A 27085-nucleotide genomic window follows, 5' to 3' on the forward strand; every position below is an offset into this window, starting at 1 on the left:
GCAGGGTAGTTATAAAGGAAACTACCCTAAACTAAGATGATTATTTTACATCGATAAAAAAAAAAGTGTGATCACAGTTTAAGGTTTAAGAAAAAGCATCATCTGGAAGTCTGTATCGTATTGTCACAATGCAGTGTGTGCATTTGACAATGCAGGAAGATTGATCCTATCACTTTGCTTCTTGATGTCTTTTGTTGAAAAACTACATACTTGTTCTGCGTCCAAACAATGGAATCCGTAGTTATCAAATAAGCATTTCTTGAAAGAAAAAAAGTGTTGCTTTTTATTGTACTTAATTTTACTATCTGTGGCCTCTGAATCATGTAGGTATTACATATTAGCCAAGTAATACTTGCCTGAATTTTTATAACAAAATGTTAAAAGTACTACGAAAATAATAAACTTAAAAAAAAAATTTGAAGATTACATCTTATTCCTTTCTCATACGTGGTCTGTTATAGCCTTAGAAAGTATTAACTTAAATATTATATGAGTTTGAAGTCTGACATTTTGGCTCAATGGTTGGGGTTTTGACTAGTGGGCCAAATTTCCTGTGTTTGATTCCCAACTGTTTTGGGAATTTTTTTCCTTGTGAAAAATTTCCTTATTACGTTCAGGAATCTCACAGTTTGCGGTGGAATAAACAATGGTATTCAGTCCAGCTAGTTATAACGTTACTTCAAGTTCTAATTGGGACTTATGTTTAGTAATTCTTCAACCACTATGATACAAACGTGACACGTGTGTGCCATGTTCCGGTACACTTGCTCACAAACACCTGTTGGTCGAACATCTGCCACCTTCGTAAACTGCACAAGCAGATCCTCCTGGGATTCTGCTCTTCATGTTGCTCCACAGGGAATAATCCAGTTTGAATCCAACAAACGTGCAGTCAGGATCATCGAGCAATGGATCCCTCCCCATTACTTAATGTACAACTTTTCTAATGCAAAAATTTAAAAAAAAGAGAGAGAGAGAGAGAGAGATAGAGAGAGAGACTGTAAATGTTACAATGACCCTAAACTGTAAATGTGATATTAGCGTATTGCATTACTAGAGACATGTGTATTGGGCAAAAACGGTTTTGAGACAAGTTTTCTGTTAAAAACTGTTGAATCAACTGTGTTTCATGATTGGTCGAGTTCCTTTCATGTGCATGCCACTGTCCCTTAACACCAATCACAGTAGCAGCAAATGCATCTTGAATGGTTCTGCCAAATAAAGGCAATGGATTTTCTTGCCGGCGGACGACGATTACAGCAAATAAACTGCCAGCACAGGTATAACTTATTGCTCTCTAATGAGTGAGTAGTTTTTTTTTTGCGAAAAATGCATGCCCCTTTGCATAATATGAGAGTCTGTTAACAATAGACGTGTAATCTTCACCCTACTATCAGGGTAAACTCAAACATTAAAAAATTCTTGAAACTCAGCTAGGCCCCAGGGGCTGACCAATCAATTGGACCACCATGGCATTCATTGAGATGACCACGGACATGTTGCGAAGTGTGATTGCATGCCATTGTGTTGAAACCACACAACATGCTATGTTAATCTTACACAAGTTCAGTCCTGCAGAAAAATCACATACTAGACATTGTTGAGGTGAGGCGGCAGAAAGAATGACCTAATCACAGGTGCATCCAGAAACCCTGCACACGCATTATTGGCTTATCATGCCTGAAAGCTACAGGGGTGTGTAGAATGCAGGTTTTCCTCCACCCATACATTAAAGTGGCCTGATTTGAGAACACTTTTCTTGGTGAACTTGGAAAAGAAAATGCCTGTGGAAAAATAAGCTCCTCCACACAACGGTACCGTAACCACAAACAGGTGTCATAGTGCAAAATCGTGGGCGTGTTCTGTAGTGGCACTTTTCAGTCCCATTAGCTACAGTAAAATGACTACTCATATCGCCAATAAACTGTGGGTAGTATTTTATGACCTAATCAATCTGTCCTCTTGCTTTCCTTCTCCTGTATGTGTGTGTGAGAGACATCCATAGAGATGAAACCATGGGCCCAAATAAGTGGACCAAATAGTTACAACTGCTAGCTTCCTGCTATCATAGTCTCTCCTGACGCGGTTGTGTTCAGTAGTCACAGGGCCAAATGGTTCACACTCTGCATCGTTAGGGAGGCTGCTGTCAACGAGATTGGTGCCGAGCAACCAGAATATCACTGAACACTGAGCGACATACAGAACATTTCCCATGCGTCAGGAAGGAACACCGTATCAGTAGGTAGTTCACATGGTAATAAAAAATAACTTAGTGCAGCCTCATTTATTATTGATTAAACCCAATTTGACAAAGGCAATGCCAATGATAAAAATTGCAGTGTTATTCTTAGAGCACAATGGAAACGATTAGTTGGATGAATAAGAGATACTTCAAAATACCCATCATATTATGTAATATCCATATACTTTATTACTTGCAAAGTATAATATTGAAAAAAAATTAAAACATAAATAAGAGCTCAAAATAATTTGAAAAGTGTATGTTGACACCAACCGTCGGTGTTCCTCTGTCGCACAGGCCGTTATGCCACATCGACACCCATCCCTTTAGTGTGTGCATGCAACGAACACATCGATGGTGTGAGTTAGTGCAACGAAGGGAACGATTCCAAGGTCGATGGGGTGATAGCTGCCCGTGCTGCAATCGAGGAGTGTTGATGCATTCATCCACCACTTTAGTATATGTACACGTCCACTCAGGGGCGCAACAATGGGGGGGGGGGGGGGGGGGGGGTGCGGCAAGGGTATTTTGCCCCCCCTCTGAAACCTTGAAGAAGTGGGGGCAAACGGGGGCAAAGAAGTGCTGTGTATTCAATTTTTATATATTAAAACTGCTTAAATAGCACCATTTTCCCGGGGGAGGACCCCCCGGACCCCCCGGACCCCCCGCTTCAATAGGGGGGATCGATGACTATCTATAATAAGGTATATTGCCCCCCCTTTGGAAATTTAGTTGTTGCGCCCCTACGTCCACTGGATATAGTTCCCAAACATAATTATTTATTCATTTCATCACTAATTGTTAATTGTTAATCAAAGTAACTTCATCACTTGTTTTGTACGTAAAATAATATTGTTCACTGTGCGACTATGCTGAAAATCTCAGCTCGAGTCGTTCCCGCGCTCTGGTTACTTCGCTGGGAAATTTGGCCCTTGGTGGCCCGGAGCTGCCAAGGCCGCGCCAGTCGCAGTTCGCTCGGCACTGGTGTCGGATGTGTCTGAGCACCACGAGGTCTACAACATCTTGCCATCAAAACCTGTAACCTTTCTAATTCTTTTGCATCGGCCCCATGGCCAACTCCGCTTTCGGAGCAGTTTGAAGGACCCACTGCTTAACACAATGCTTTCGTTCTGAGTAACGTGTTTTCGAGTTTTACTTTTCTTTCCTTTGTAGTTGACAAGCCGCGATCTCATATCTATCCTCAGGTAGGAGGTACTATTCGTGACCTTTCCAACATAACCCGCACTGGGCCGCCTACGGACTAAACATGTCAACTTTCCTCATTACTTTTTAATTCATTAACCATGGGAATCTGTGGTAGGCTACATTCGTTCACGTGAAAAGCATGATTGCGTCTATGCTTAAAGCCAGAGACTACTCATCTGTTGTGAAACTTTTTCTCCGCCTAGATGTTGAACAGAACTGAACTCAAAACTCGCGAGCTGTGTCAAGCAGCCAAACATCCGCGTCCTGTAGCTAAACAAATAGACCTTTTTATCAGCTGTGTGTGTAATATTAATGTAATTGTGTAATATTTAATTATCTACATTCTGTCCCTCGTATAGTGTTTTCCGTGTTATACGTCACTGACATGACATGTCAAAAAGACTGTACTCTAGTATCAACCTGTGGACCTTCAAATAACTTAACAAAAGGACACTCATTATTGCCGCACTCCTGCTTCATTCGTAACTGTGCCGTCGTCCGGGTTCTCGTGTTCGAGATCCGGCGTGGTTCCTAGCGGGAAGGCTGGTTTTTTAATGAAAAAATATCCGGGAGGGCGCCAGTCTAGCTCTGCGTCTAACCAAGAGTTGGGTTGTTGGGTGCGTATGCCCCTGCGTGGCCCGCTATAGGACCGTCGGCGGTGGTCGTGGTTGGAGGGATCCCTGGCTATTGACACGTTACGGACCCTGCACAGCATAGCATGCTGATTCCTATCACGGTTCGGGAAGTTCACACAATAACGTACACGGGTTCGGTTTTTGCACTGTCGTATACACGTCGCGCGCGGAGTGTGCGGAGTGGATGTTTAATTGAATCGAACAGTTACACTTGCAGTTTACAGTTACACATTGCACATTGAATTTCCCTACAAAAATTACACTAAATTGACACTGGGCGCTCTGATGCGCCGTCACTAATCTTAAATCCTTAAGCCAGTCGAGGTTGAGGGGGAGGTCGATTGGAGGCGGCCAATCCCGTAAATTGCAAAACGGCGATACCCGGGTCCACCTGTGTACACCGCGGCTCGCTATTAAATTTATTACAAGTCTTTACGTCGTTGTTGCCGGTGCCTGTGCACTCGGCAAGTATCCAAAAGTCTTTGGTGGCGGGAGTCGGCCCATGCCGTATGCTGCACTGCCCCGCGTAATGCTTTGTGCGGGGAGTTTAAGTTTAAGCGGCTGGGTTAGGCCCTACACCGTAAAAAGGACCAGGTGCGCACGGGGAGTTTAAGCACGAAAATGATTTGAAGAATGACTATAATTACCAGTAGTGAATTTCAGTGGAGACAAAAGATGAGGATTCCCCGTGCGACGCACATCCGCCCCGGTCCGCGAGTCGCTCGGTACTGGCGTCTGGCCTTGGCGCGAGGGGAGGCCTCAGCGTTCTCTTGTGCCAAGGTTTCTAAAGTTACATTATTCGGAAATTATTAAATTAACAAGAGATTGAAAGTGACTCTAAATTCATACATTAAATAATAAAGATTAACCTAATTTGCAGATACTCTCTAAGAATTAGATTTAACAAGTTTACATTAATTAAGTTTGAATAATACGAGTCACACTAGAGACTGTTCGTCACTTGTTGACTGCTCCAGTGGCGAGTTATACACAAAAAATGGTCATAATTACGTTACACATTACTCTTATTAATTTAGGCAGAAGGCCACAATTGGATCACTCACAAATGTATTGACGTAAATCCACACGTGAGTGACCTGGGCACTCCTGCGTCGCACTTTCCTTGAACGGGGTTTTTAATAAAAAATGTCTGTACCATTAAATTGGGTTTGATTTATAATTAACTGGGTTCGAGGTGGCTGGTTAATTAGGGCATGGTCTTTGATTCTACCTGTTGTTCTGGTGCTTGCCTGACTCGGGTGGGCCATGGCTACGGGTTTATTCCGTTAGTGGGGTTGGATACTGGCGGTTGCAGGTCGGGCTTTGGGGTGGCCTTCGGCCGGACGACGTCAACTATAATGCTTGCATATCATAAGTACGCAAAGACATGATCCGGCACCGACACGATACAGGCTAATTGCTGTGGTAGCACCATGTAGCAATATAATGAAAATAAATGTTTAAAAAGTAATTTTAATTGCCACATTTATCAAATATGTCTTAACTATTATATTAGTAATTCTTATTATTATTTACGTAACATTTTATTATCACAAAATATTTTTACTTGTATCATCCTTTTTAATCAAATCTCATAGAAATGAAAAAAAATATATATCATTTAACAGATTGACAAGTATTTTACCATTTGTAATTACGTACTTTGAAAAACCAAGTACCTATATAAAAACTATCTCCATGCCCTTTTAAACTGTAAACAAATTGAAGAAATGTTAAACACTTGCCTTTTAAATTAATTGGTTTGTCTTAAGTTATAACTTGATCACAATAATCTTAAATTTGTATAGTTTTAATTTTCTACTTGTTATCTTGTTAAGGTTTAATTATTTATGTCATTTTGTAGTCGAAGTGACACCTATGTTTGTAGTCTATGGTTGTTTATATTTTTATCTTGTTTATGTTGTTATCTATAAATGCTTGTAGCTTAACTTTATTATGATACCAAATCCATTCCTAGTCATGCCGTTGTCGGACTTCGTTAAAGCGGGCAGGAAAATAGTTGGAGCTGGTTTGAATTATTTGTAAGTAGAAAACAAAATTTATGAAAATTTTTTTTAACATGCCTTCTTATTTTCAGAAGTACACAAGTTAGGTTGTCCTTAACACCCGTACCACCCGTTTCCCTTACTTTTTACATTCCGTTCCAGATTATCTGAGGGGGTCATTCTTGCATAGCATAGGCTTCTGCGGTTTTGGTGGAAGGGGGGGGGGAAGTCTGTAAATATGTAGAGTAACGGTATTTGCGAAAAAAAATGCTATAAATCCAACAATACTTTTATTATATGCTCTTTCACTTCCTCTTTTCATTAAACCCGGCGGAGATAAGAAATTCCAAATACTTTAGGAGATATCGCCGTTCTTATTTTGCAATACAAGACCTGTGCAATCATTAGACTTTCGCAATTTTTTTATCTTGCCGTGTGTTCGTGAATGTCTAATTAATTAAAATGGTTGATTAGGTCAGGTCAGTTACATTCTAAATACTTTCAAACTAAACAATCATTAAAAATAATGTGAATTAATTTTAATGGTAGTTTAGTTTTAAAGTACACCTATCCCTCACTTAGCACGGCTTCAGATTGTGCGAATTCATTTAGCGCGATTTTAATTTTACTGCCCCAGTCTCAAATAGCACGTCTGTAAACTTCCGTTAGCACGAAATCTCGGAAGGAAAAAAAATAGTCGAGCACGACGCCACAAAGTCCGTTTCAACTTCTGTGAACATGTGCTGTGGGATTAATTTAGCCAAACAAGGGGGGGGGGGGGGGGGGGAGAGAATCGCGTGCAGGTCTGTCTACACTATCGGCTGTTGTACAAACATCAGCTGTGGCAAGTTAAATTGCAGCTATGGAGTGTAAAGGACAAAATGTTTTTAACGTCCGCGCGTATGCCGCCGTGCCGTACCGTTGTAGCTGTACGTGCTTGATCACTCTTTCATAATGCATCATGTTCAAGTATTTTACACAAAACTAGAAGTATTATGGCACGCAGATTGTCATGAAGGCCACGCTTATGTTGGTCGCACTTTAGTTTTAAGCAAGTCAACTGTGCACACAATCGTACAAAATAAGGACTCTTACCAAAATTTTATATAAGTCTGATACTGTTGTTTGTACTAGTGGGAATATATTTGACATTAGATACCGGAACAGAATTAACAGTTGATTCACATGGAAAAGGTTGTTAAATGAATGTTGTAATGAAAAAAAAATGGCTTGACAGGATTGGTGTGTACCAGGTGGTGATACGCGAATAAAAACTTTAATTTTTGAAAAATTAAATTATAATCATCCCTACAGTAATATCGGTTTCACTGTCAGTAAAGGATGGTTTGGAAAGGTACGCAACATGAATTGAAGGTCATGCCAGGCAGGCAAGTCAGCCAGCCGACTGACAATAAAGTACATAACCACGTATCTCCCGTTACGCGGTGTCGTATTTGTCATACAAAGTGTGATTAGAGGCATATAAAGATATATGGTGTGACATATTTATAGTAGAGTGTTTTTCAATGCATTTATATTACGTAAAGTATATTCCTGCACAATTTTGGAATACATTAAATAAATTAGCCTTGCTATTTATGGAAACTAATGCTTTAGAATACGCGATTTCGAATAACACGAGCATTTTTAGGAACAAATTAGTCGTGCTAAGTGAGGTATAGGTGTATTTATAATGTAACTGACCTGACCAAACAAACCAGGATAAAGGATGAACAGTAGGAACTCACGTAATTTTTTTTTTTACGGTAAATATGTAGTTGGGCGGTGTTTGCGGAAAAAAATGTTAAAAATCCGAAAATACTTTTATTCTGTGCTCTTTAACTTCCTCTTTTCATTAAAAGCGGCGGAGGTAAGAAATTCCAAATACTTTAGGAGATATCGAATTTTTAAATTTCATCATATGTAGTTGAGCGGTATTTGCGAAAAAAAATGTTAAAAATCCGAAAATACCTTTATTAGATGCTCTTCAACTTCCTCTTTTCATTAAAAGCAGCGGAGATAAGAAATTCCAAATACTTGAGGAGATATCAAATTTTAAAATTTCATCACAATTATACCAGTGCATTCATGTGGCTTTCACTCTTGTTTCTTGTTTACGAGTATCTATTTTTTTATTGAATAATGATGTCACGTGATTGTTCGTGATAGGCCAGAATTCAAATGAACCAATACGTGATTATTTAGTTCATTTATTGTTTAAAACAGTGTTTAATTACCTCCTCCAACTTAGGCGACTTTTTAACGTTTCTAATTTTAAAGTTTTATTTGTTATTGTTGCGCAAGTAATAAGTAACAAAAAAATTTTACGTGAGTTGTTACTGTTCATCCTTTGTCCCGGTTTGTTAGGTCAGGTCAGTTACATTATAAATACTTTAAAACTAAAGAACCATTGAAATTAATTCATATTATTTTTAATGTACGCTTAGTTTCAAAGTATTTATAATGTAACTGACCTTACCTAATCAACCATTTTCATTAATTAGACATTCACAAACACATGGCAATAAAAAAAATTGCGACGGTCAATTGATTACACAGGTCTTGTATAGCAAAAAAAGAATGGCGATATCTCCTAAAGTATATGGAATTTCTTATCTCTGCCGCTTTTAATGAAAAGAGGAAGTTGAAGAGCATATAATAAAGGTATTTTCGGATTTTTAACATTTTTTTTCGCAAATACTGCTCAACTACATGATGAAATTTAAAAATTTGATATCTCCTAAAGTATTTGGAATTTCTTATCTCCACCACTTTTAATGAAAAGAGGAAGTTGAAGAGCATCTAATAAAGGTATTTTCGGATTTTTAACATTTTTTTTTCGCAAATACCGCTGTGCCGGAAATTAGGCATTTCGACACGTTTTTTTTTTTTTTTTTTAATTTTATTATAATTTTAAATTATTTTTGGAAATTTTATTTGCTTTATAATTTGGTTACTAAAGGGCGATTTACACTTTGTTAGGCTGGTGTACTCCCCTAAGTTAAACTTTGTGCCAGTAGTCTGAAGCACCTTTCCCAGAGACGTATCTGATATTTTGCAGATCTAATACTTTGTTGGCAGCTCGCTTAAAATTTCCCTCGCTTACAGGCACGTCCCAGGCCTGTAACGTTACTTCACTTCATGACTAAAACCGCCTACAGCAGCTCTGGACGAGCTGTTACCATTTCTTAGAGATGAGCTGACCATAGCCTTAACTGTCACGAATACGTATTAGGTTCTCTCCCCTGGAAGCACGTCATGGATGCTTGTTCCCAGCGTCGTTGCGTTTTCTCCCCCCTCTTACTCCACCCCTCTTCCCTCTCAGTTCTAAGAATTCGCCTAAGGCCAATGACAGGTCAGAAACCCCAGCAGACAGCGACCGTCTCCAAGGACGCCTTGCATAAAAAATGTGTGCCAAGATGGACCGCACACGATACCTAGCGGCAAACTCGCTAACCGCCCAGCCAACTTACCCTGTAGGCCGCCAGAGTGTAGCACCTGACTGCCCCTTTATTCCCTTGGTAAAGCAGACGCCTTGGGCGAGTCGATTCTTTTTTTATTTCAGACAGCCCTCAACAGGTAGCGCTAAAGTCGGCCAGTGCTACCAACTTCGAGACATCAGTCAGAGTTTTTTTATGACGCCCTCTCGGGGAACTTCGGGACCTTTCGGTCCGGACTCCCAGCCCCCTCCCCCCCAAAATGATTAAAGATTTACTTTTAATTACGAGACGCGGTTCTCCGCGAGACACTTCGCGTCACGACTGCAGACGGACTGTTTTGCGAAAATCGGCGGATCGACGAGACACTGCAAGACTTCCATCCGGCCGCAACCGACTATGTAGTCGCTTAAATAAGGGATGCTATCCCTATAATTTTTTTTAAGTAGTTTAGTCTGTCTGCGTAGTACATGTGTAATAACTATTTTTCTTTTAAATTTTTTTTTTTTGAAATGAAGAAATCAACCGCGCTCAGCCACGTAATCGCGGGATCCAGTTCCTGGCTGGCGACGCATCTGTAAACAGAAGCCAACTCCCCTGTCTGGTGAGTGACGATCCGCGACTTTCCTCAACCTCCCCTTAACTTTTCCGGGCATTTTCTGCCCCGTATACTGTCTGTGTACAAGTTCTGATCAGTTTTGATTCGGACTGTTCCAGACAGGGTCCGAGAGCCGGACGCCGAATTGGCATTTTCATCTCCCTTCCACAACAGGACACAAGCGCCCTGGCATCATGTACCCGCGTGATCTCCGGGAAACGAAGCCCCGACCTCCGGTGCTTCTGTATCTTTTGACCCTTTTCTGAACTTTCTTTAAATTACGTTGTCAGATGCAGTTAATTAGATAAACATAATTTCTGGACTTTAATTATATATCCTGGGATCGTTTAAACATATTTGTATTTTTTTTTATTGGTTTATGTATTTTTTAGTAAATGAAACTTTTGATAATTCCATGTACGGCCGGCCAATAATTTTTTTTGAATATACCTGAGAGCTGTTTAAGAATGTAATTAATATTGTACGTTAATATTTTCTTGTATCTGTTATAAGTTTCCTCAGTATGGAGTAATTATATTTCAGACGGAATCACGCCTTGTTTTTGTTCATTTCTGATAAACTGGTGAAACCTAAAGATCCACCCAGCAAGGCAAAGATGGTAATCAGACCGTGGTTTGCTGCTACAAAAATAATAGCAATTAGCATGGTTTGAACCTTGCTACACCGCTCAAATACATATTTACCTTTTTTACTTATTACTTGCGCAACAATATCCAAAAACATTAAAATTTGAAACGTTGAAAACTCACCTAAGTTAGAGGCGGGTACAATTGCTTTGCTATTAGTAGAAAATGATGTAGTCGTTCACCTACGTCGCGAAAAAAAAAATTCATACTCGTAAACAAGAAACAATTGTCTAAGCCGCATGAATGCACAAGTGTTGTGATGAAAATTAAAAAATTTGATATCTCCTAAAGTATTTGGAATTTCTTATCTCTGCCGGGTTTAATGAAAATAGGAAGTTAAAGAGCATAGAATAAAAGTATTTTCGGAATTTTAAAATTTTTTGTAACAAATATCACCGAACTATAAAAATTAAAAAAATTAGATATCTCCTAAAGTATTTGGAATTTCTTATCTCCGCCGGGTTTAATGAAAAGAGGAAGTGAAAGAGCATATAATAAAAGTATTTTCGGATTTTTAGCACTTTTTTTCGGAAATACCGCTACTCTACATATTTACCCTGTTCCCAATTCTGGAAGTTGATTGGGTGTCGCGTGACTTCACTCTGGCTTTCCGTGACGGTACATGCAGTGATGCTACAGTCACGATGGCCAGTTTTCATGATTGGGACCGGCAGGACATCTGTGTTAGGCTGTTTTTTATTCCCTCTGTTATTACTTTATATTTAATATGAGCAAAATTTATAAGAATAAATATTAAAACATTTGTATTAACCATACAATGTGCTGCGGATAGTAAACAGAAGCTCTATGTGAAGAAAGATTTTATTTATAAACAATAAAAATATGCAAGTATTTAATGAGCACATGAAAGTGTGTATTTTAATTGCAGGCGGGCAATTCCATACCAAAATGAGCCTAAGAGCAAAAAATTTAAAAAAATTATAAACAATGTTTATTCACGTAATACTGTAGAAAAAAGTCTCACAGTCCATTGTCCAAAAAATTATTATGATTCATTAATTATTTATTTTGTTTTCTACAGTTTAACTTTGTCTATCAGTGTGGGGAATAAAGAGTAAAATTGTTCATTAAGTTGGCAATATTGTTTTTAATATTGATAATCAGTTGATGCCTTTGATTTTAGTGCAGTGACCTTGTTGAAAGTTTATACTTTACTGCAGCATTCTCAATAATAGTAAAATAATTAAAATTGATTCAATATAGCTCAAGTTAATTTTGATATCATCTGTGTAACACCCGTTACCAAAAACATATAAAAGTTTACATAATAACTAAACCATAACACTTATAAAATTAATGTCTAACAAATGTGAGGTCATGTCTCTCAGTAGCATTTTGATTACCAAAGAAAATATTAATATTGAAATTTAAGGAGTAAAAATATGGTAACGGGTGTTACGTAGCATTGGTAACGGGTGTTACAAGTGCTATTAACATGTTGATTTTGTGTACAGAAATTGTTCAGGTACCATATTATTGTACTGGAAAACAAAAACTTAACCGAAAAGAATTTTTTAGATGTGTTATGAAACCAATTCTTGTTTTAAATGGTTAGTTGGAATTTTATCTGCCAAACTGTCCCACAATAACTGCCTCAAAACTTTCACAAGCTATTTAAATTATAAATGTAATTATAGTAAAGTAGCGTACCTTGGATTATTTTAAGTAATATGTGTAAAAGAAAGTGTAACACTCTCCTGGCTGTGTATGCCAAAGTTGTGTGTTTAAATTAAAACTAGGTAGTAACATGAAACTTCTTTTTCATGTCTTGTTTGTAGTCCTTAATACCTCTTAGTTTATTTTGCTGGGAACACTTTAATATAATATCTACAGTCAAACGACATGTGTGGATGACAGTAAAAGGAGACAGAAGAATTCACATTGAAACTGCTAGAGATTTCATTCCATGATCACGTAAACAGGAAAGTTACTGGAATAGAAAGTTTTTATGTTGACAAGACAGAGGTGTTACAGAATGAAACTGTACTAAATAACTACTGGAAAAGTGTTTTTCCAATTCCACAAATACAAGCAAGTCATCACTTCAGGGTGTACAATTTTAATAACATTCTAGTTGGGAAGACCTCATCAAGTTTGATGTCAAAAGTTACGATTAGAGCTGAAATTGATGAATCTGATTTTGAACCATCTGTATCTGTGTTGACAGAGATTGGGTGTCGTCTCCATTACAATGATGTGTACTCAGATTCAGACAGTGAGGACAATCCTGAAAGTTGCCAGTTTATAGAAACTTTTCCTATTGCTAGCCCAGGAGATATACAGTCTGGTATGTTTTTTATAATAAATGTTCCAAGCTTGCGAGGTCACAATAATTCAGAAGGAACTGTATTTAGATATGCTGCAATTTCTCAAGGAAGTGTAGATGATGAAAAGTGTTTGTCAGTGATGTTTTTGAAATCTTGTGGACCAGACAAAACTGTCTTTATTGCTGATGATGGAAACATTACATATGTACATTTCAATCAAGTAATTAGTAAATTACCAAACCCAAACGTACAGCCAAAGGGTATTTTCACAATTCTGTACAAATTTTAAAAAAAAAGTAGATGTGTTTGAAAGAGTTTAGGTAGACATTTACTTGTAGTAATAAGTCAGTTTATAATTCCGTTTTGCTATAGTGTAATTTTTAATGGAAACTTGAGCATGTCGTCAGTGATATTTCAGAAATCTTGTGAATTAGGCTAATGAAAATTGTCATTAGGAGGATATTATATGTGTTCATTTAATTTAAGTACTTAATTAGTAAATAACCCAACCAACCAAACAGTATACATACACAATGAAACAATGATGTTGAAATTTGGAAATTATTAGATAAGTAATGTTTAAAAATATTAGTAGACGTATATAAATATATTTATTTTAAGCTGTGAGAACTAAAAGTAAATATATATGCTTATTTTGAAATGAAACATATTTTTTAGCAAATAGACAAGTTACACCTTACTTTTATTTCATTATGTTGTCATCTTGGACCTATAATTTGGACAATATCCATGGGTAGGCCTACTTAGGATGTGTAACACCCGTTACTAACCTTGTAACACCCGTTACTTTACTATTTTACTAATGGATTGGTTAATAGTTTGTCTACAAACAACTTCTTGACATCAGTGTGAAGCCTATAAGCTTGGCTTGGATTCATAATTTTTTTCCAATTTTTTTTAATTTCAGTTCACAGAGTTTTGAGATTAATCACTCTGATCTAAAGTAAGATGTCCATTTGCTGTAACACCCGTTACCATTTTTTCCATACTTTATTTTGCATTTGATATGCTAATAAACTGCTTCTACAGCAATACTTATATTCATTTAGCAAAGTGCTATTAACAGGTATGTTAAATGATTTCTTAACATTTTTAGTTTATTTAATATTGACTTTTTTTGTTGTCCGGACGTAACACCCGTTACTATGGAATGCCTGACGCTCATGATTTGGAATAGCCCTGGATTGTAGTGAACGTTTACATAGTTTTCTTGAATTTTATTTTGTCATTTAATTACTTACTTTACTGTATGCAATTTAATTTTTTCTGCCAAGCAACGAAGCAAATGATGTAGATACCATCACTCTTTTCCTATATCGAGGGTCATTGCCCAAGTACTGGCATTTTTCGTAGCATGCAAACACTTTGGGACCAGCACTGCGCCAGCAGTGTCACAGTAGCGTCCGCTGGCACCGGCCTGAACCATAAGCTAATGTCCATCACCTGGCTAAACAGTGCCCTGTGGAGTGAACATTGTATAGATGTCAGTGTGGGTGGGTGGGTAGTTATTTTTATGCCTCAACGGCAACGTGGTTATGATGACAGATTGACAAGTACCTACACTACATTTAAGAGAAATCGTGGAAGGATTCAGCCATTGCCTGTTAGAAACAATAACCAGCATTTGTCTGGAGTGATTTCTGAAAACTATTGAAACCTGAAATCAGAACAGCTAACCAGGGAAATGAGGGTATGTACATGCCACGGAAGTCCCTATGCTACAAAGTCGGGTGTCGTGAAATAAAAATCCAGAAATAAACAGTGATGGTGCTGGAAGTCATGAAGATTTATTTTCCAACTGCTTTTTGTCAACTTACATTTCATGTTTTGATGATTTAAATTAATTCATTTTATAGTCTCACATTAAATATAAATATCTGAAGACTGTTCATGTAAATCATGTGGAAATGTTCTAAGAGAAAGGTTTTTTAGCTTTCTAACTTTAAAAAATTGGCATATTTCTGAGACCAGTAGATTTATTTGGTATTACATTTGCTCATGTTGCTTATTTGTATGATATAAGAAAAAAATTGTAACACTATTTTATAAAAAGATATTAATAAAGACCTATAATATATTCATCATGTTCTTGTAGACACTGTCCTGCCAAATTCAAATCCATCATGTCATCGTTACATGGCCTCACTCAGTACATGTTGGTGTGTTAGCCACAGGGAATAAATTTCATTAAAAAAACACACACACACACACACATATATATATGTATGTACTGTATATGTATTTGTATTAATATATATATGTGTGTGTGTATATATATAGGTATACTATACTTACTCATTACAGTTTAGATTACCACTATCCATTTAGTAAAAAAAAAAAAAAAAAAGGTTGTCTGTAAAGTCGGTTTACGGACGAAAGTTTAACGTGACAACGTCATAACAAAACATTGATGAAATGATTGCATACTTTTATGAATAAAATTGAATCATTTTTATTGAATTATCATTATTTTGTATGGATACAAAGAAGGAGTGAAATGTAATCTACAATTTAATTGATAAATTTACTTTTATTTGCACTCATTAATTCAAAAATGTTGATTACTTTAACGAAGAGATTATTTTATCTATAACTTTTATACATGTTTGCTATTTAACTTCTTCCAATCTGTGTTATTCTGTTAAGGATAGGACGATGATAGGAAAAGTAGGAAACGAATGGGAGTGTTTCAAGTTTAATTTGCCTAGAAAAAGTCAAATCGATGGTTGTTCCAATCGAGTGGAAGAGAGATAGATGCGGCGCAAGCGTACAATGAGTGTAACGGGACACAGCGTAACGGGACAATGTGCGTTATGGGACACTTTTTTGTGCGTGCAGCCGGCCTTCATCGATTTATTAGACGTCACATCAATAACAAATGACAGGACAACAAACACAAATTGAAAAAAATAAACAATGCATACTTAAAATCTTTGAAATAGGCCTACCATATTAGTCAAATCAACATCAGAAACACTTCAAAACAAGACAGGCTACCTATGTGTTTCAGGTTCTCTGTAAACTTAAATCCTGGAATTTATATTGTTCTTATGGGAAAAAGAAAACTTCATTAGGCCTAAAATGAAGTTAGCCTATATTGTGTGGTTAGTATGAACTTAACATATGACAGGACATAGTCTACCAAGGTGAACCCCTAATTTAAATTTATCCTGTTTCAAATTTACATTTACTTAACCCACAAACCTTAATTTTAATACTATTTTATCCCGTTATATATTTTTCGCATGTTTAAAGTTGAAATTTCTCTGCCCTTTCAAAAAATATTACAACATGGTCCACTGTAGTTGATGCTTGCCTTTGGTACGTGACCACTCAATGCTGTAAGACATACCTAGCTTTCATTAGAGTTGTACCTAGTGGTTTTGATATTAAACAATTTGAAACTCTTTTACTGAGTTCCAACAAGAATTCTGTAAATGAAATATAACAAAACAAAAATCTTCAAGTTAAAAGAATATTTAGTGCTGAGGAAAAAATTAGTTAAATTTTATAAAAAAAAATGTAGTAGTTAGAAGTCAATATAATTAATTATATTCTTCTCTAAGAAAGAAATATAGTTATTGAAACTATCAATCCCAGTTTTTACATGTTAAGCATCATATCTGTGCATTTATATTGTCGTACTAGGGATGTAAGGGAACGAACAAATTAAATGTCGGAGTGGGCGCCACCACATGATGTGGGCATGTGGACCTGGCGGAGACTCTTCAGGGGGTGACGTGACCCGTGTAGGACTAGGCTAGGTTCCCTTAGCATGCGATTTCGTTACAGTGGGCTCTTCAGGCGTCCCACACGCCTCGAGGTTCAGGAAAAGGGACACGTGGTCACTCGTCTTAAAATCACACGTTCGACGTACTCCTTTTATTTCATCAACGTTACAACACGTCTCCAATCGCGCTACACCTACATATACTATGAAACTGTTAACAACGCCAACGGTGGGAGAGAATCAGTTTACAGGCTGACCAGGTCACCTCGTGGCCTGGCCTCGTGAGTTTTGGACGTGGTTCGTGATTAAATGTCCGAATTGAACTTAAATATTTATTAAAACGAGTTGGCCACCCGGAGTAGGCCTCGCAGATACAAAAAAGGTTTAAGAATGATAAAAAGTCCGGCGGATGTTAAAAGATCAGTTGATTAAGAAAAATGTGAAGTTGCGCGGTGTTCACCAAGCATCCTACCCCGGGTGACGAACGGAAGCGACTGCAGAGGCCAGGGCAGCATGGCGGCCGAAAAGCGCTGGATTTACCGTTAGCCTCTCCTGTTATTTATTAATACATAATTAATTAAAACAATTACACTAAATATTCTATAATAAAATTATAACAAAGTTTCCTTAATTATTTAAGTTGAGTATTGATTATTTTAATTATGATTATGGTTCATACTAGTTGCGGGTAGTTCCATTGCCTGCCGCGTGGGGCGCTGCGCCGTCCTTACAACTAGCACTTAAAACATAAACACTTAGGGAATATTATTTAAAGAAAAGACAGTTAGGTAAACCTAAAAATTGAATAATAAAATAAAAGGGGTCGTGGCACAGACTTTACTCCCGCCTCTTGTCGGCAGCCTCACACGCACACACACACCTGCACACGGGGCGGGAGGTTTGAAATAGAGGGTGGTGGTGGGAGGAGAGGGGTGGCGACGGCGTGAGACACATCGGGCTTAGGGAGGGCGTAGCCCCGGTCGACGTCAGTATAACATTATCTTGAATGAAAGCTGTTCATAAGTTTAGGATGTCCTAAAATGTAAGTTCTTCTCAAGTGTAGGGTTACTTCAAATATAATAGAAACTCGAATATAAAATAAATACTGATGTAAGATGAGCTCTAATATAAGACTAACTCTAAGACTAACTCGAATATAAGACAAACTCCAATGTAAAGATGACCGTGAATATAATAACATCTCACATGTAGACTACTTTGAATTTAGGACAGCTTGAATAATAGACATCTTTGATCATAATTGTAACCTAGATTGAAAGAAGGCCTTGAACATAAGACCTAATAAAAAGTAAGACTCCCTCACACACTAAATGATTTTGATTATACTAGACAATCTTGATTATAAGGTGTTACCAAATAGATAGGCTATAAGGTGACTTTCACTTTTTGATGACTTGAGATAAAAATAAATCTAAAATATGTATTTAAGACTTATAAAACAGTTTGTAATGGCTCTTAATTTTTTATTTTAAATATTTTTTTTGTTGTGAAACTTTGTAATTATTTTAAAATAAATTTATTGTAATTTCTTTTCTTTTAACTAGTAATTTTATGTTAAAAAATTTATTGTGAGTGTTAAATGACTTTAGAGGTAGTGAATATTGTGTTCTTGTTTTGAATAACTTTACATAATTGATTATAGTGCTCTTCTGGCAGAGAAGAACCTCCCTAAACCCTCTCAGCCAGTTCTGTTCCTGAAGCCAACTTCATCTTATATCACAGAAGGGCAGGACATAAAGGTACAGTTAGAATTAACAAAATATGTTAAGAAACATTCTCTTCTCTGTGCATGCCAGCCAATCCAATCATAACCAAATCCTCGCAAAGTATATTTTTTTCTTGTCCGTGTGATGTTTCACTGTGAAACGTTTTGCCCTAACACTACCAGTGTTAAGGGCCCCGCCTACCTGGGTACACATACGGTGTGCAGAGCTTCAGAAAAATCCACAGAATTTAAAAAAAAAACTGCTAAAAATTTTTTGAGTGCATTTAAGAATACTGTGGCGGGCTAGTTCTGTTCCCTTGCGGTTTTTTTTTTTTAACTGTACTTTTAAAAGAGTGGAAATGGCTAAAACATGTGTTTTCAAAATAATTTTTAGGCATGAAACCTCCAGTCCATAAGTGAACAGGAGTTAACGAGTAAGCAAGAAGGCTGATATAATTGCACATGATAACACAAAGGTAGTTCTTACAAGGACAAGAGATATTGAAAGCACTTGTAAGGAGAGAGTTTTCTTGACAAGTGTGATGTGTTCATACTACATAAAGTGTTGGTAACAATTACAGATACCTATGTACATTTTATACATTTATTGTGAAATTTTGGACTGGATAGATAATGGAGTGAGTGCAGATGTTTTTAGAATGTCTAAAGTAAAATATTCAGTTAGGATGAAAACATAAAACAGAGTGAATAGAATACAATATGAAAGTAATGAATAAAAATAAAAATGTATTGGCAGATATAGCTACAAACAGAACAACCGTCCTTAAAATGTCCAGTATTAAGTTCTTTAAAAAATACCTAAAACATTAGCTCAACTCTATCATTTTTCTTCAACATTCTCTAAATGCTTATCAAATATGATCCACAAAAATTTTTGGACTTAATATATATATGATTTTTTTATCCCATTTCAATTTATTGGCAGCATTTACCTAGCGTAAATTTCCACTCAGGTTTTCTAAACTCCAGCCCAACTTTTCAGCTGGACTAGATTCTCTCTCCACTCCTGGTTTTCTGCTGTCCGCAAGTGTTTAGATAATGCATGAGCTGGGATTTGCCACTTTAATCAGGATTAAAAACGTACTATAAGTGTAGTAATCTGCTTAAGATAAATTTTTAGTAACAGCTTATGCATCTATGGGAGTGTTTCGAAACCAATCATATTTGTTAGAGTTTCATTTGCCTGCAAGTCAGTGAAACACATATGCAATTAAACATATTTAGCATTGAGTTTCCTTGAGATTCTTGCATGAAAGTTGTCCTAAGTTTACCCAGAATGTTTTTTGTTTGACAGGATTCTGGCTTACTTTTAGCCTACATAATAAAAAGCTCAATTTTATTAAATTTTTTTGAAGGATTTGCTTTTAGTGAACTGTTGTAAATGCCAGCTTTCCACCTACCCTACATTCCTTTAAGAAAACATGTTCCAAAGATACTAATCAATGTTTGTAATTACTGTGTAATTGTAAAATATCTACGGAGCATTAGCACCTATTTGCCACGCTAACTGCCTAAACATTAATTTGCTTAGGGATTTATGTGTTAATTGTAGGCTCTGCGTAGTTTCAAATAGGAACTGCCTAAAATAACCCATTTGAACAGTCAGTCATATGTTTCGAAAACAGGATGCAAAGCATTTCTGCAATCAACATCTCGAAAGATAAGGAATTGTGTGCACAGCCCTACATTAATTTTGAGCATAGTAAAATTTTATTTAAGTCCACGATCAGTACACGAGAATCTTCCCTGTCTTTAGAAAGATTCGTGTGAGAGAGAGAGAGAGAAGGGGGGGGGGGGATCAATACATGCCCCCCTTAACAACCTTTAACCTAGAATACATTTGAAATTTGCACGTTAACTAATATTTCATTCAGATTATTAAAATTTTAAAAAACTCATGGTAACAATTGTTTTTTTATTTAATAATGCATTTCCAACTGTTTGTGGTTATTATAAATCTTTAACAGTTATATTTTTTTCAGTATTATTACAATTCACCTCAGTTTATAACCATCTAAAAAATTAATTTATTTATTCATTCATTCTTAATAAGTTAACCAACATGTCACTCCCAGTTAATAGAGTATCCACCCAAAAAATAATGTGACTGAATGTAATGCAAACCCAAACTTTTTGATTATGAGTGTATGTAAAAATACTTATGGGGTAAAAATCACAACTCAAACACACAGGAATTTAAAATTATGTAAATTAGAAAATGTATATCATATTTATAAAAATATTTTCTAGCGCGACTTTCTGTCAATAGAGTGATAAACATGGCGTGTTTTGAAACAGCAAACAGCAATTAGAAGAATAAAAAAGAGTTTTACGGCTGTAGTTCAAACACCGCGTGTCAGAGAGCAGGAATGCTGGGATACATGGGGGTTGCCAGGGTGAGCTAACTCCCCTCCCCTTCAAGGTATTCCAAGCGTTGTCCTGCCTCATCTGTCACGCCTGCTGACACCCCCCTTCCAAGCAAGAGGTTTCAAGTGGCGCTAGTGACAGTTCACAGGCAAATCGTGTAGTTCTTGAACTAAGCAGAGGTTCAGGAGGCACTAATTAACAGCGGTCCAAAGTGGCGTTAAGTGACATAGTTGCGAGGCAGAGTGAGTGGTTCTTCAACTAAGCTATTCACGTCACTGTAAATTAGCATGAGCAGGGAAGTTACAAGTTAGCAATCATAATGTGAAACCCCACCTTTAGGTTTAGCAATTTTGGTAATAAAAAAACTGTCACATTATGTTCAGTTAAATACTGTGCTATTGCCTATGTGTAACAACCAGCATTACTGTACCTTCGTCGTCGGCAGTTAGCGTTGGTGCGTTTGTTTAGTGTCTGGTTTTTGTTTTTTGTTGAGATCCCGCCCGGGTTCCTCATCAAGGAGGAGGTGGAGCTGGGAGTGATCATCGGCACCAAGTGCAGGAACGTGAGTCCCGACTCAGCCATGAGTTACGTGGGCGGGTATTGCCTGGCGCTGGACATGACCGAAGTCAACCTCATGGTGCGTGCGTGGGGACTGTGGCGGTTGCTAGTTTATAGCTTGTGTGCATCTGTGTCAGTGAGGCGGGATGGTAAGTGCAGTGCTCACCGGTGCTTCATGTGAGCAGGGGCGTAGCCAGGGGGCGGTTTTAGGGGTTCAAACCCCCACCCCCCTCCTTCCCCCCTTTAGCTCCAAATCTTTAATTAATTTCTTATTCATCACAACAAACAAATTTCATATTAAAATTAATAAAAATTTTACCATTACAATATTTAAATTTAAGAACCGAAAACTGCTAAAATAGCACTATTTTACACCTTAAAATCCAAATTTTCCTGGGGGAGGACCCCCGGACCCCCCACTTTAATTCTTTAATGGGGGGGGGGGGGGGGGGAAGTATGCTTTTTAACACCCCCCATACACAAATCCTGGCTACGCCACTGCATGCGAAGTGTTGCCTCTAAGCACTGGTGCAGAGTCTTCTTGTCACGCATAGAGTAACTAAGATTTGAGCGGCAACCGTAACATCATACGGTGGAGAAATTGAAGTGGTGTGTGATGCAAGTCCCTCGAGTGCTTTCAAGATCATATACCGGATGTTTCATGCTTAATTATTCTGGAAACATGTGTTTTAAGCGTTTTCACCATTAAAAAATAATACAGTTTATTAACAACGTATGGAAAAAGAACTACTCGTCCGCTCTCAGCGTATACTCAATTGCTTTTCGTGAACAGACACCACTTGGATATCGCGATCAGTTTTCGAATTGTGTGGTTTATTCTGAGGCTCTACACACCGTGTGGGCGGGGGCATCAACCCGGTATTCTGTGGATTGGCTCATTCTGTAGTCTGACGCCATGTGAGCTGCTCGCACCGTCCGTCTCACACTCATTTGATCTTTGAACAGTATTCATTATGTTACCTAGCATAGAGAAAAATTAGAATAGTATGAAATGGAAATTTGTAGTCACAATATCATTTCAAAACAGCCTATCTCAGAAACTCGAACAGTTTTTTTTTTATGTTCAGAACTATCTTTGATTGTCTTGTCAACTGTTTCCGTGTTAAAATTGTTTGGATCATTTAAGCTTTGCATACATAAAGTGGGTGAGAGATAGAGTGAGCTAGATTCTTCATACCAAATTTTAAGACTATTAATGTTTCCTGGGTGTAGTATACTGAATTCCTGACAATGTCTCAAAATTTGCACCACTGCCTTTTTGTTAAAGATATTTGAAATAATGCATAGTTATATGTAGGCAATAATACCTAGTTGTTCACTTTTAAAATGTACGTACTTCATTAGTTTATCTTGCTATTACATGAATAATTTTTGGTTTTTACAATTTTAGCTTCTTTTTTTTTCCAGCCGAGGGAGGTAACTATCAAATGTACATCCTTCTTATTAACTGTGTGGTATGCAGGATGAGCTGATTAAACACCTTACTCAAGCACTCAGTATGGATTTTGCTTAATGTAGCAAAATACTTAAGTGGACTTCAGCTTCATCATTCGTAAAGACTTAGATCTTTGTCTTTGAATTTGTTTTTAATTGGAAAAAAAAAATAGTTTTCGCACATCTCTAGAAATTATTATAAATCATTATTAGGTCCATTTGCTGGATGATAACATATGTTATATCCTCATATAAATGTGTAACCCTGAGGGAGTATAAAATGCATTCTACAATTTACTAATCAGATGCTTTGTTTTGTATCACATAATGTATTAGAGATAATGTCAAATGGAAATTGTTCTGAAATTTGGCTGGTATTTCAGCAAATCCCACTTGAAAAAATTTCTTGCAAAATAGATTTATCACTGAACCTATAAATACATAAAATATTATTATTTTAATATGTTTTCTCAGTTAATAAGTACAGGTCTGAGAGTACTCGAAAAATGTTCTATATTTGTGAATAATTTGATATTTGATTCTGCACTTCAAATTGTGTATATACTAATTTTTAAATTATTTTGTACCAATAGATCCTTACACCATGCGGCACTCGTTCATAAAAAAAAATGTAGCAAAAAAAATGTAACATATGAGGCAGATGTGATTTATTGCAAAATTTAGATGTGTTTCCTGTAACATTATTCACACATTGGTTTTTATATTTTAAAAAATCAGTGATTATGATTTAAAATTATAAATAATACTCTAGTTTATGTATGTAATCAGTTATATAAACAAAACTATTTTGAAACTAATTTTTTTTACTGTATGCCAGGTTTTATTTTAATTTTCCTATAATTTACACTTTTTTGTTGGTATGGTTCTATGTATATTCCTTTATTTAATTTTACTGTATTTTGGATCAAAATTTTATTGGACTCCTGTGTGAAGTGTAAAAATATTCTATATTCTTGAATATTGAGATATTCAATTCAAAATTTGATTCAAATGACAAAAACAAATAGTATTGGCAGAAGCGTTTTGAAACCACCGAGATCTTGGCTGCAGATGTGCGGAGGTTTGCCCCGGTCGCAGGACGAGGCGAAGAGGAAGGGCTTGCCGTGGACGTTCGCCAAGGGCTTCGACACGGCCTGCCCCGTCAGCAGGCTGCTGTCCCCGGAGGAGCTGGGCGACCCCCACGACGTGCGCATCTGGAGCCGGGTGAACGGCCGGCCGGTGCAGGACGCCAGCACCTCGGACCTGGTGTTCCGCGTGCCCGAGCTCCTCGCCGCCATCACCAGGTACATCACCCTGGAGCCAGGCGACCTGGTGCTCACCGGCTCCCCCCCGGGACACACCCCGGTGCACGACGGGGACCTGGTGGAGGCGGGCATCGCCGACGTGCTCCGCATGGAGTTCCCCGTCAGGGCCGACAAGTAACACTGCCGCAGTCCAGCTCGGTCGAATCTCATTACTAGAGACATGCAAAATTCGTGGATTCATTTCGCGATAGGCTAGCATCAAAACAACTATACCTTCGTACCGCTTCTGCCATTGGCCCACATTTTATCCGGGGGAACTGTGAGCCAACGGGGAAACACTAAACCAAGAAAGTGCCGAATTACGGACAGCCCAGTTGAGACGTCTCGCGCGTCAGCAGCCAATGGACAGGTGTCATTTCCACGAGTATTTAAAGGACTGTGGAGTCCATCCTACAGGTCAATGAATCCGCCAATTTTGCAGGTCTCTTACTAATTACAAAGTACCTTACTTTGAAGAATAGTCTGTGTCGTGGAACTTGTCTCAAATGCTGACAACCACGCGAACAATGTTCACAGAACAGCAGTGATGGAAGAATACTTGGAGATACTCAGACCATTGGTATTTTTTTTTTTTTTTTGGGAACTGTCAAATTTGAAACAAGTTACATTACACAGTGTATGTATACACTCCATTCAAGATAAGAAGAGACTTTTTGTGACAGGTGCTGCAAGAAAAAATTGGTACTTTGATGGCTCAAAATTTTTTTGTAAAGTTGGCAAAATAAGTATTTACAAATAATTAACTAGTATGGTACTACATGAATGTATGTTGTTTTTTTTTTGTTTGTCACAACATTCAGCTGCCAAATTCAAAAGAATTCTCACAACACATTTCAAAAGTCTCAACTTATCTTGAACAGTGTATTCTCAAAATCTTACAAGATGTTTTTACAATTTTGTATAGTTTCATATGAAGTTCTTACATAATTAAGTACCAAACTGTGTTTTTTTTTCCAGGTATGTTGTAATGAGATTTGACTCTTTGCATGCCAACTTTATTGAAGTTACATTATACGTAATCATTGACTGATATAGCAATCCTGCCATGATTTTTTGTATTTAGATATAATTGAATGAAAAAATATATTTATATTTACTTGCTGTATGTTTAAAGTTGTTATTCTTATTTGGAGCTTAAAATTTTTTATATAACAAGTTTGAGTAGTATACATAGCTAATAATTTTTAGAAATTTCAATTTACATTAATTTTATAACTTGAGATTAGAGAGTCAATAATAAGATATATGTCAGTTGATTTGCAGGATAGAAGGATTCAGAAATAAAACTTTAAAAGATGAAAGTTTTTTTTTATAAAATTTAAGATTTTCTAAACAGTTTAACTGAAGACTTCATGGTTCTCTTTTCAGTGTGCAATCAAGATGTGTGGTAAAAGGTGAGTTTATTTGTGAATGCTATTGCAGGACACTATCTGAGTTTTGCAAGTGGGCTTTAACCGACACAATTCATCTTCGGTTAGGATGCTTGCATTTTGTATAGTGTATATATTTTGGCCTATATGCATACAATAAGCCAGGAAACTTTTAATCTGTACTGAAAGTTTTCTATAAAACATATTAAGTTTTGACGTTTACGTTAATCGAATCCCATTTCACAGTTATGATTTTGAACGTGTAAGTAAGCCCTCTCGGTGAGGGGTTTATTAATTCCAGGGGAGCCCTGACCCCCTCCCCTCCACCTAGGTACTATGCCCATGACACGAGGGGTCAGTTTTTGAGCTCAAAAAAAAGTTTTTGATACCGCAGCATGGAACAGTCAAGGACTGAACATAAAAATGGTGGTTTGTTTCTCAAGACTTGTAGGCATTGTTGTCGCCCTCCTCCTGTTCTTACCTGAGGGTGGGGTCTGGTAGGCGGTCTTTTGTGCTGCCCTGCCACAGGGCAGCGTGGTGGGTACCTACTGATACAGCGGCTGGGTCCCAGGACTGTGACTGTGACGACAGGCCTAGTGGGGGCAGCATTGCTGGTCCGTGAGGTGGCTAGCCGCGCCTTCTGGGGTCACTTCAGTAGTTTCGTTACCGTAGTTCCTTTTTAAACTGTAATTTTAGAAGACTGAAAACTGCTAAAACGTGTGTTGGCAGAATATTTTTTTTAGGTATGAAACTGAAAGAACTTGCATTTCACATTTATCTTCATTTCTCCGCCGATTAATGTTATGGTCTTCGCTCGAATCTAATAGTTCTATGCACGACACCAGTCTACAGCACTGCGCCTAGAGGCGAGACCGCTTCAGAAGCACCAGCGAGCATCGTACTTATCGTCCCGCCTCACTAACAAAAATACACCCCTGACTAGGGGGATCATTTAAGGTGGAGATTTTGGACTTAAAATATTTCTGGTAACAAGTCTGCAGATGTACCTGCTTGCAAGCCTTCAATTTTGTTACCTTGAGATGTTTGAGTGTGATGTGTCGCATTGCAGTTGCAGTACCCTCTACAACAAAAACCTTTGAGCATTCATCATCCGTTATCTGATGACACACTGTTAGTTTTATAGAAACTCTAAAAACTAGGGTTGTGGATAGCACATTTAGGGTGACATTTGCACATTTCTATAATAAATAAAAACTTAAGGTTGACTCCGTAAAGATTGGTGTCAAAAGGCTTTATTTTATGTTTTAGTTTTAAATAATCTTGTAATTTAAACCTTTTTATATTGTTATTTTCAGGAGGTTTTCTTGTGTAGCTTTTGTTGTCTGTTACATTCTAAACAGCAATAATATGTTTGTTTTGTTTTTTTTTTAAGTATAATAATAAACTACTGTTGGTAAACTACACATTGGCTTCAGTTTGTTTCCGTTACACA

At 37.3% G+C, this 27085-nt stretch overlaps 1 protein-coding gene across 4 annotated transcripts; it reads left to right on the forward strand.

The window, feature by feature from the left end:
• Window positions 1-5967: 5967 nt before the first annotated feature.
• On the forward strand, window positions 5968-27054 carry LOC134538344 (acylpyruvase FAHD1, mitochondrial-like). 4 transcript variants are annotated; one of them, XM_063379583.1, is made up of 5 exons: window positions 5969-6125; window positions 18474-18570; window positions 21418-21561; window positions 24009-24241; window positions 25631-27054. In XM_063379583.1, exons 1-5 carry the CDS (start codon window positions 6040-6042, stop codon window positions 25758-25760), a joined length of 690 nt encoding a protein of 229 aa, XP_063235653.1. In that variant the 5' UTR covers window positions 5969-6039; the 3' UTR covers window positions 25761-27054. The 4 variants fall into 4 exon arrangements, with proteins under 4 accessions (XP_063235654.1, XP_063235653.1, XP_063235655.1 ...); XM_063379585.1 differs by having other exon boundaries at window positions 24036-24241; XM_063379584.1 differs by having other exon boundaries at window positions 5968-6125; window positions 24036-27054.
• The last annotated feature ends 31 nt before the right edge of the window (window positions 27055-27085 follow it).

Source organism: Bacillus rossius, chromosome 13 (genome assembly GCF_032445375.1).
Source record: "Bacillus rossius redtenbacheri isolate Brsri chromosome 13, Brsri_v3, whole genome shotgun sequence".
Lineage (NCBI taxonomy): Eukaryota > Metazoa > Arthropoda > Insecta > Phasmatodea > Bacillidae > Bacillus > Bacillus rossius.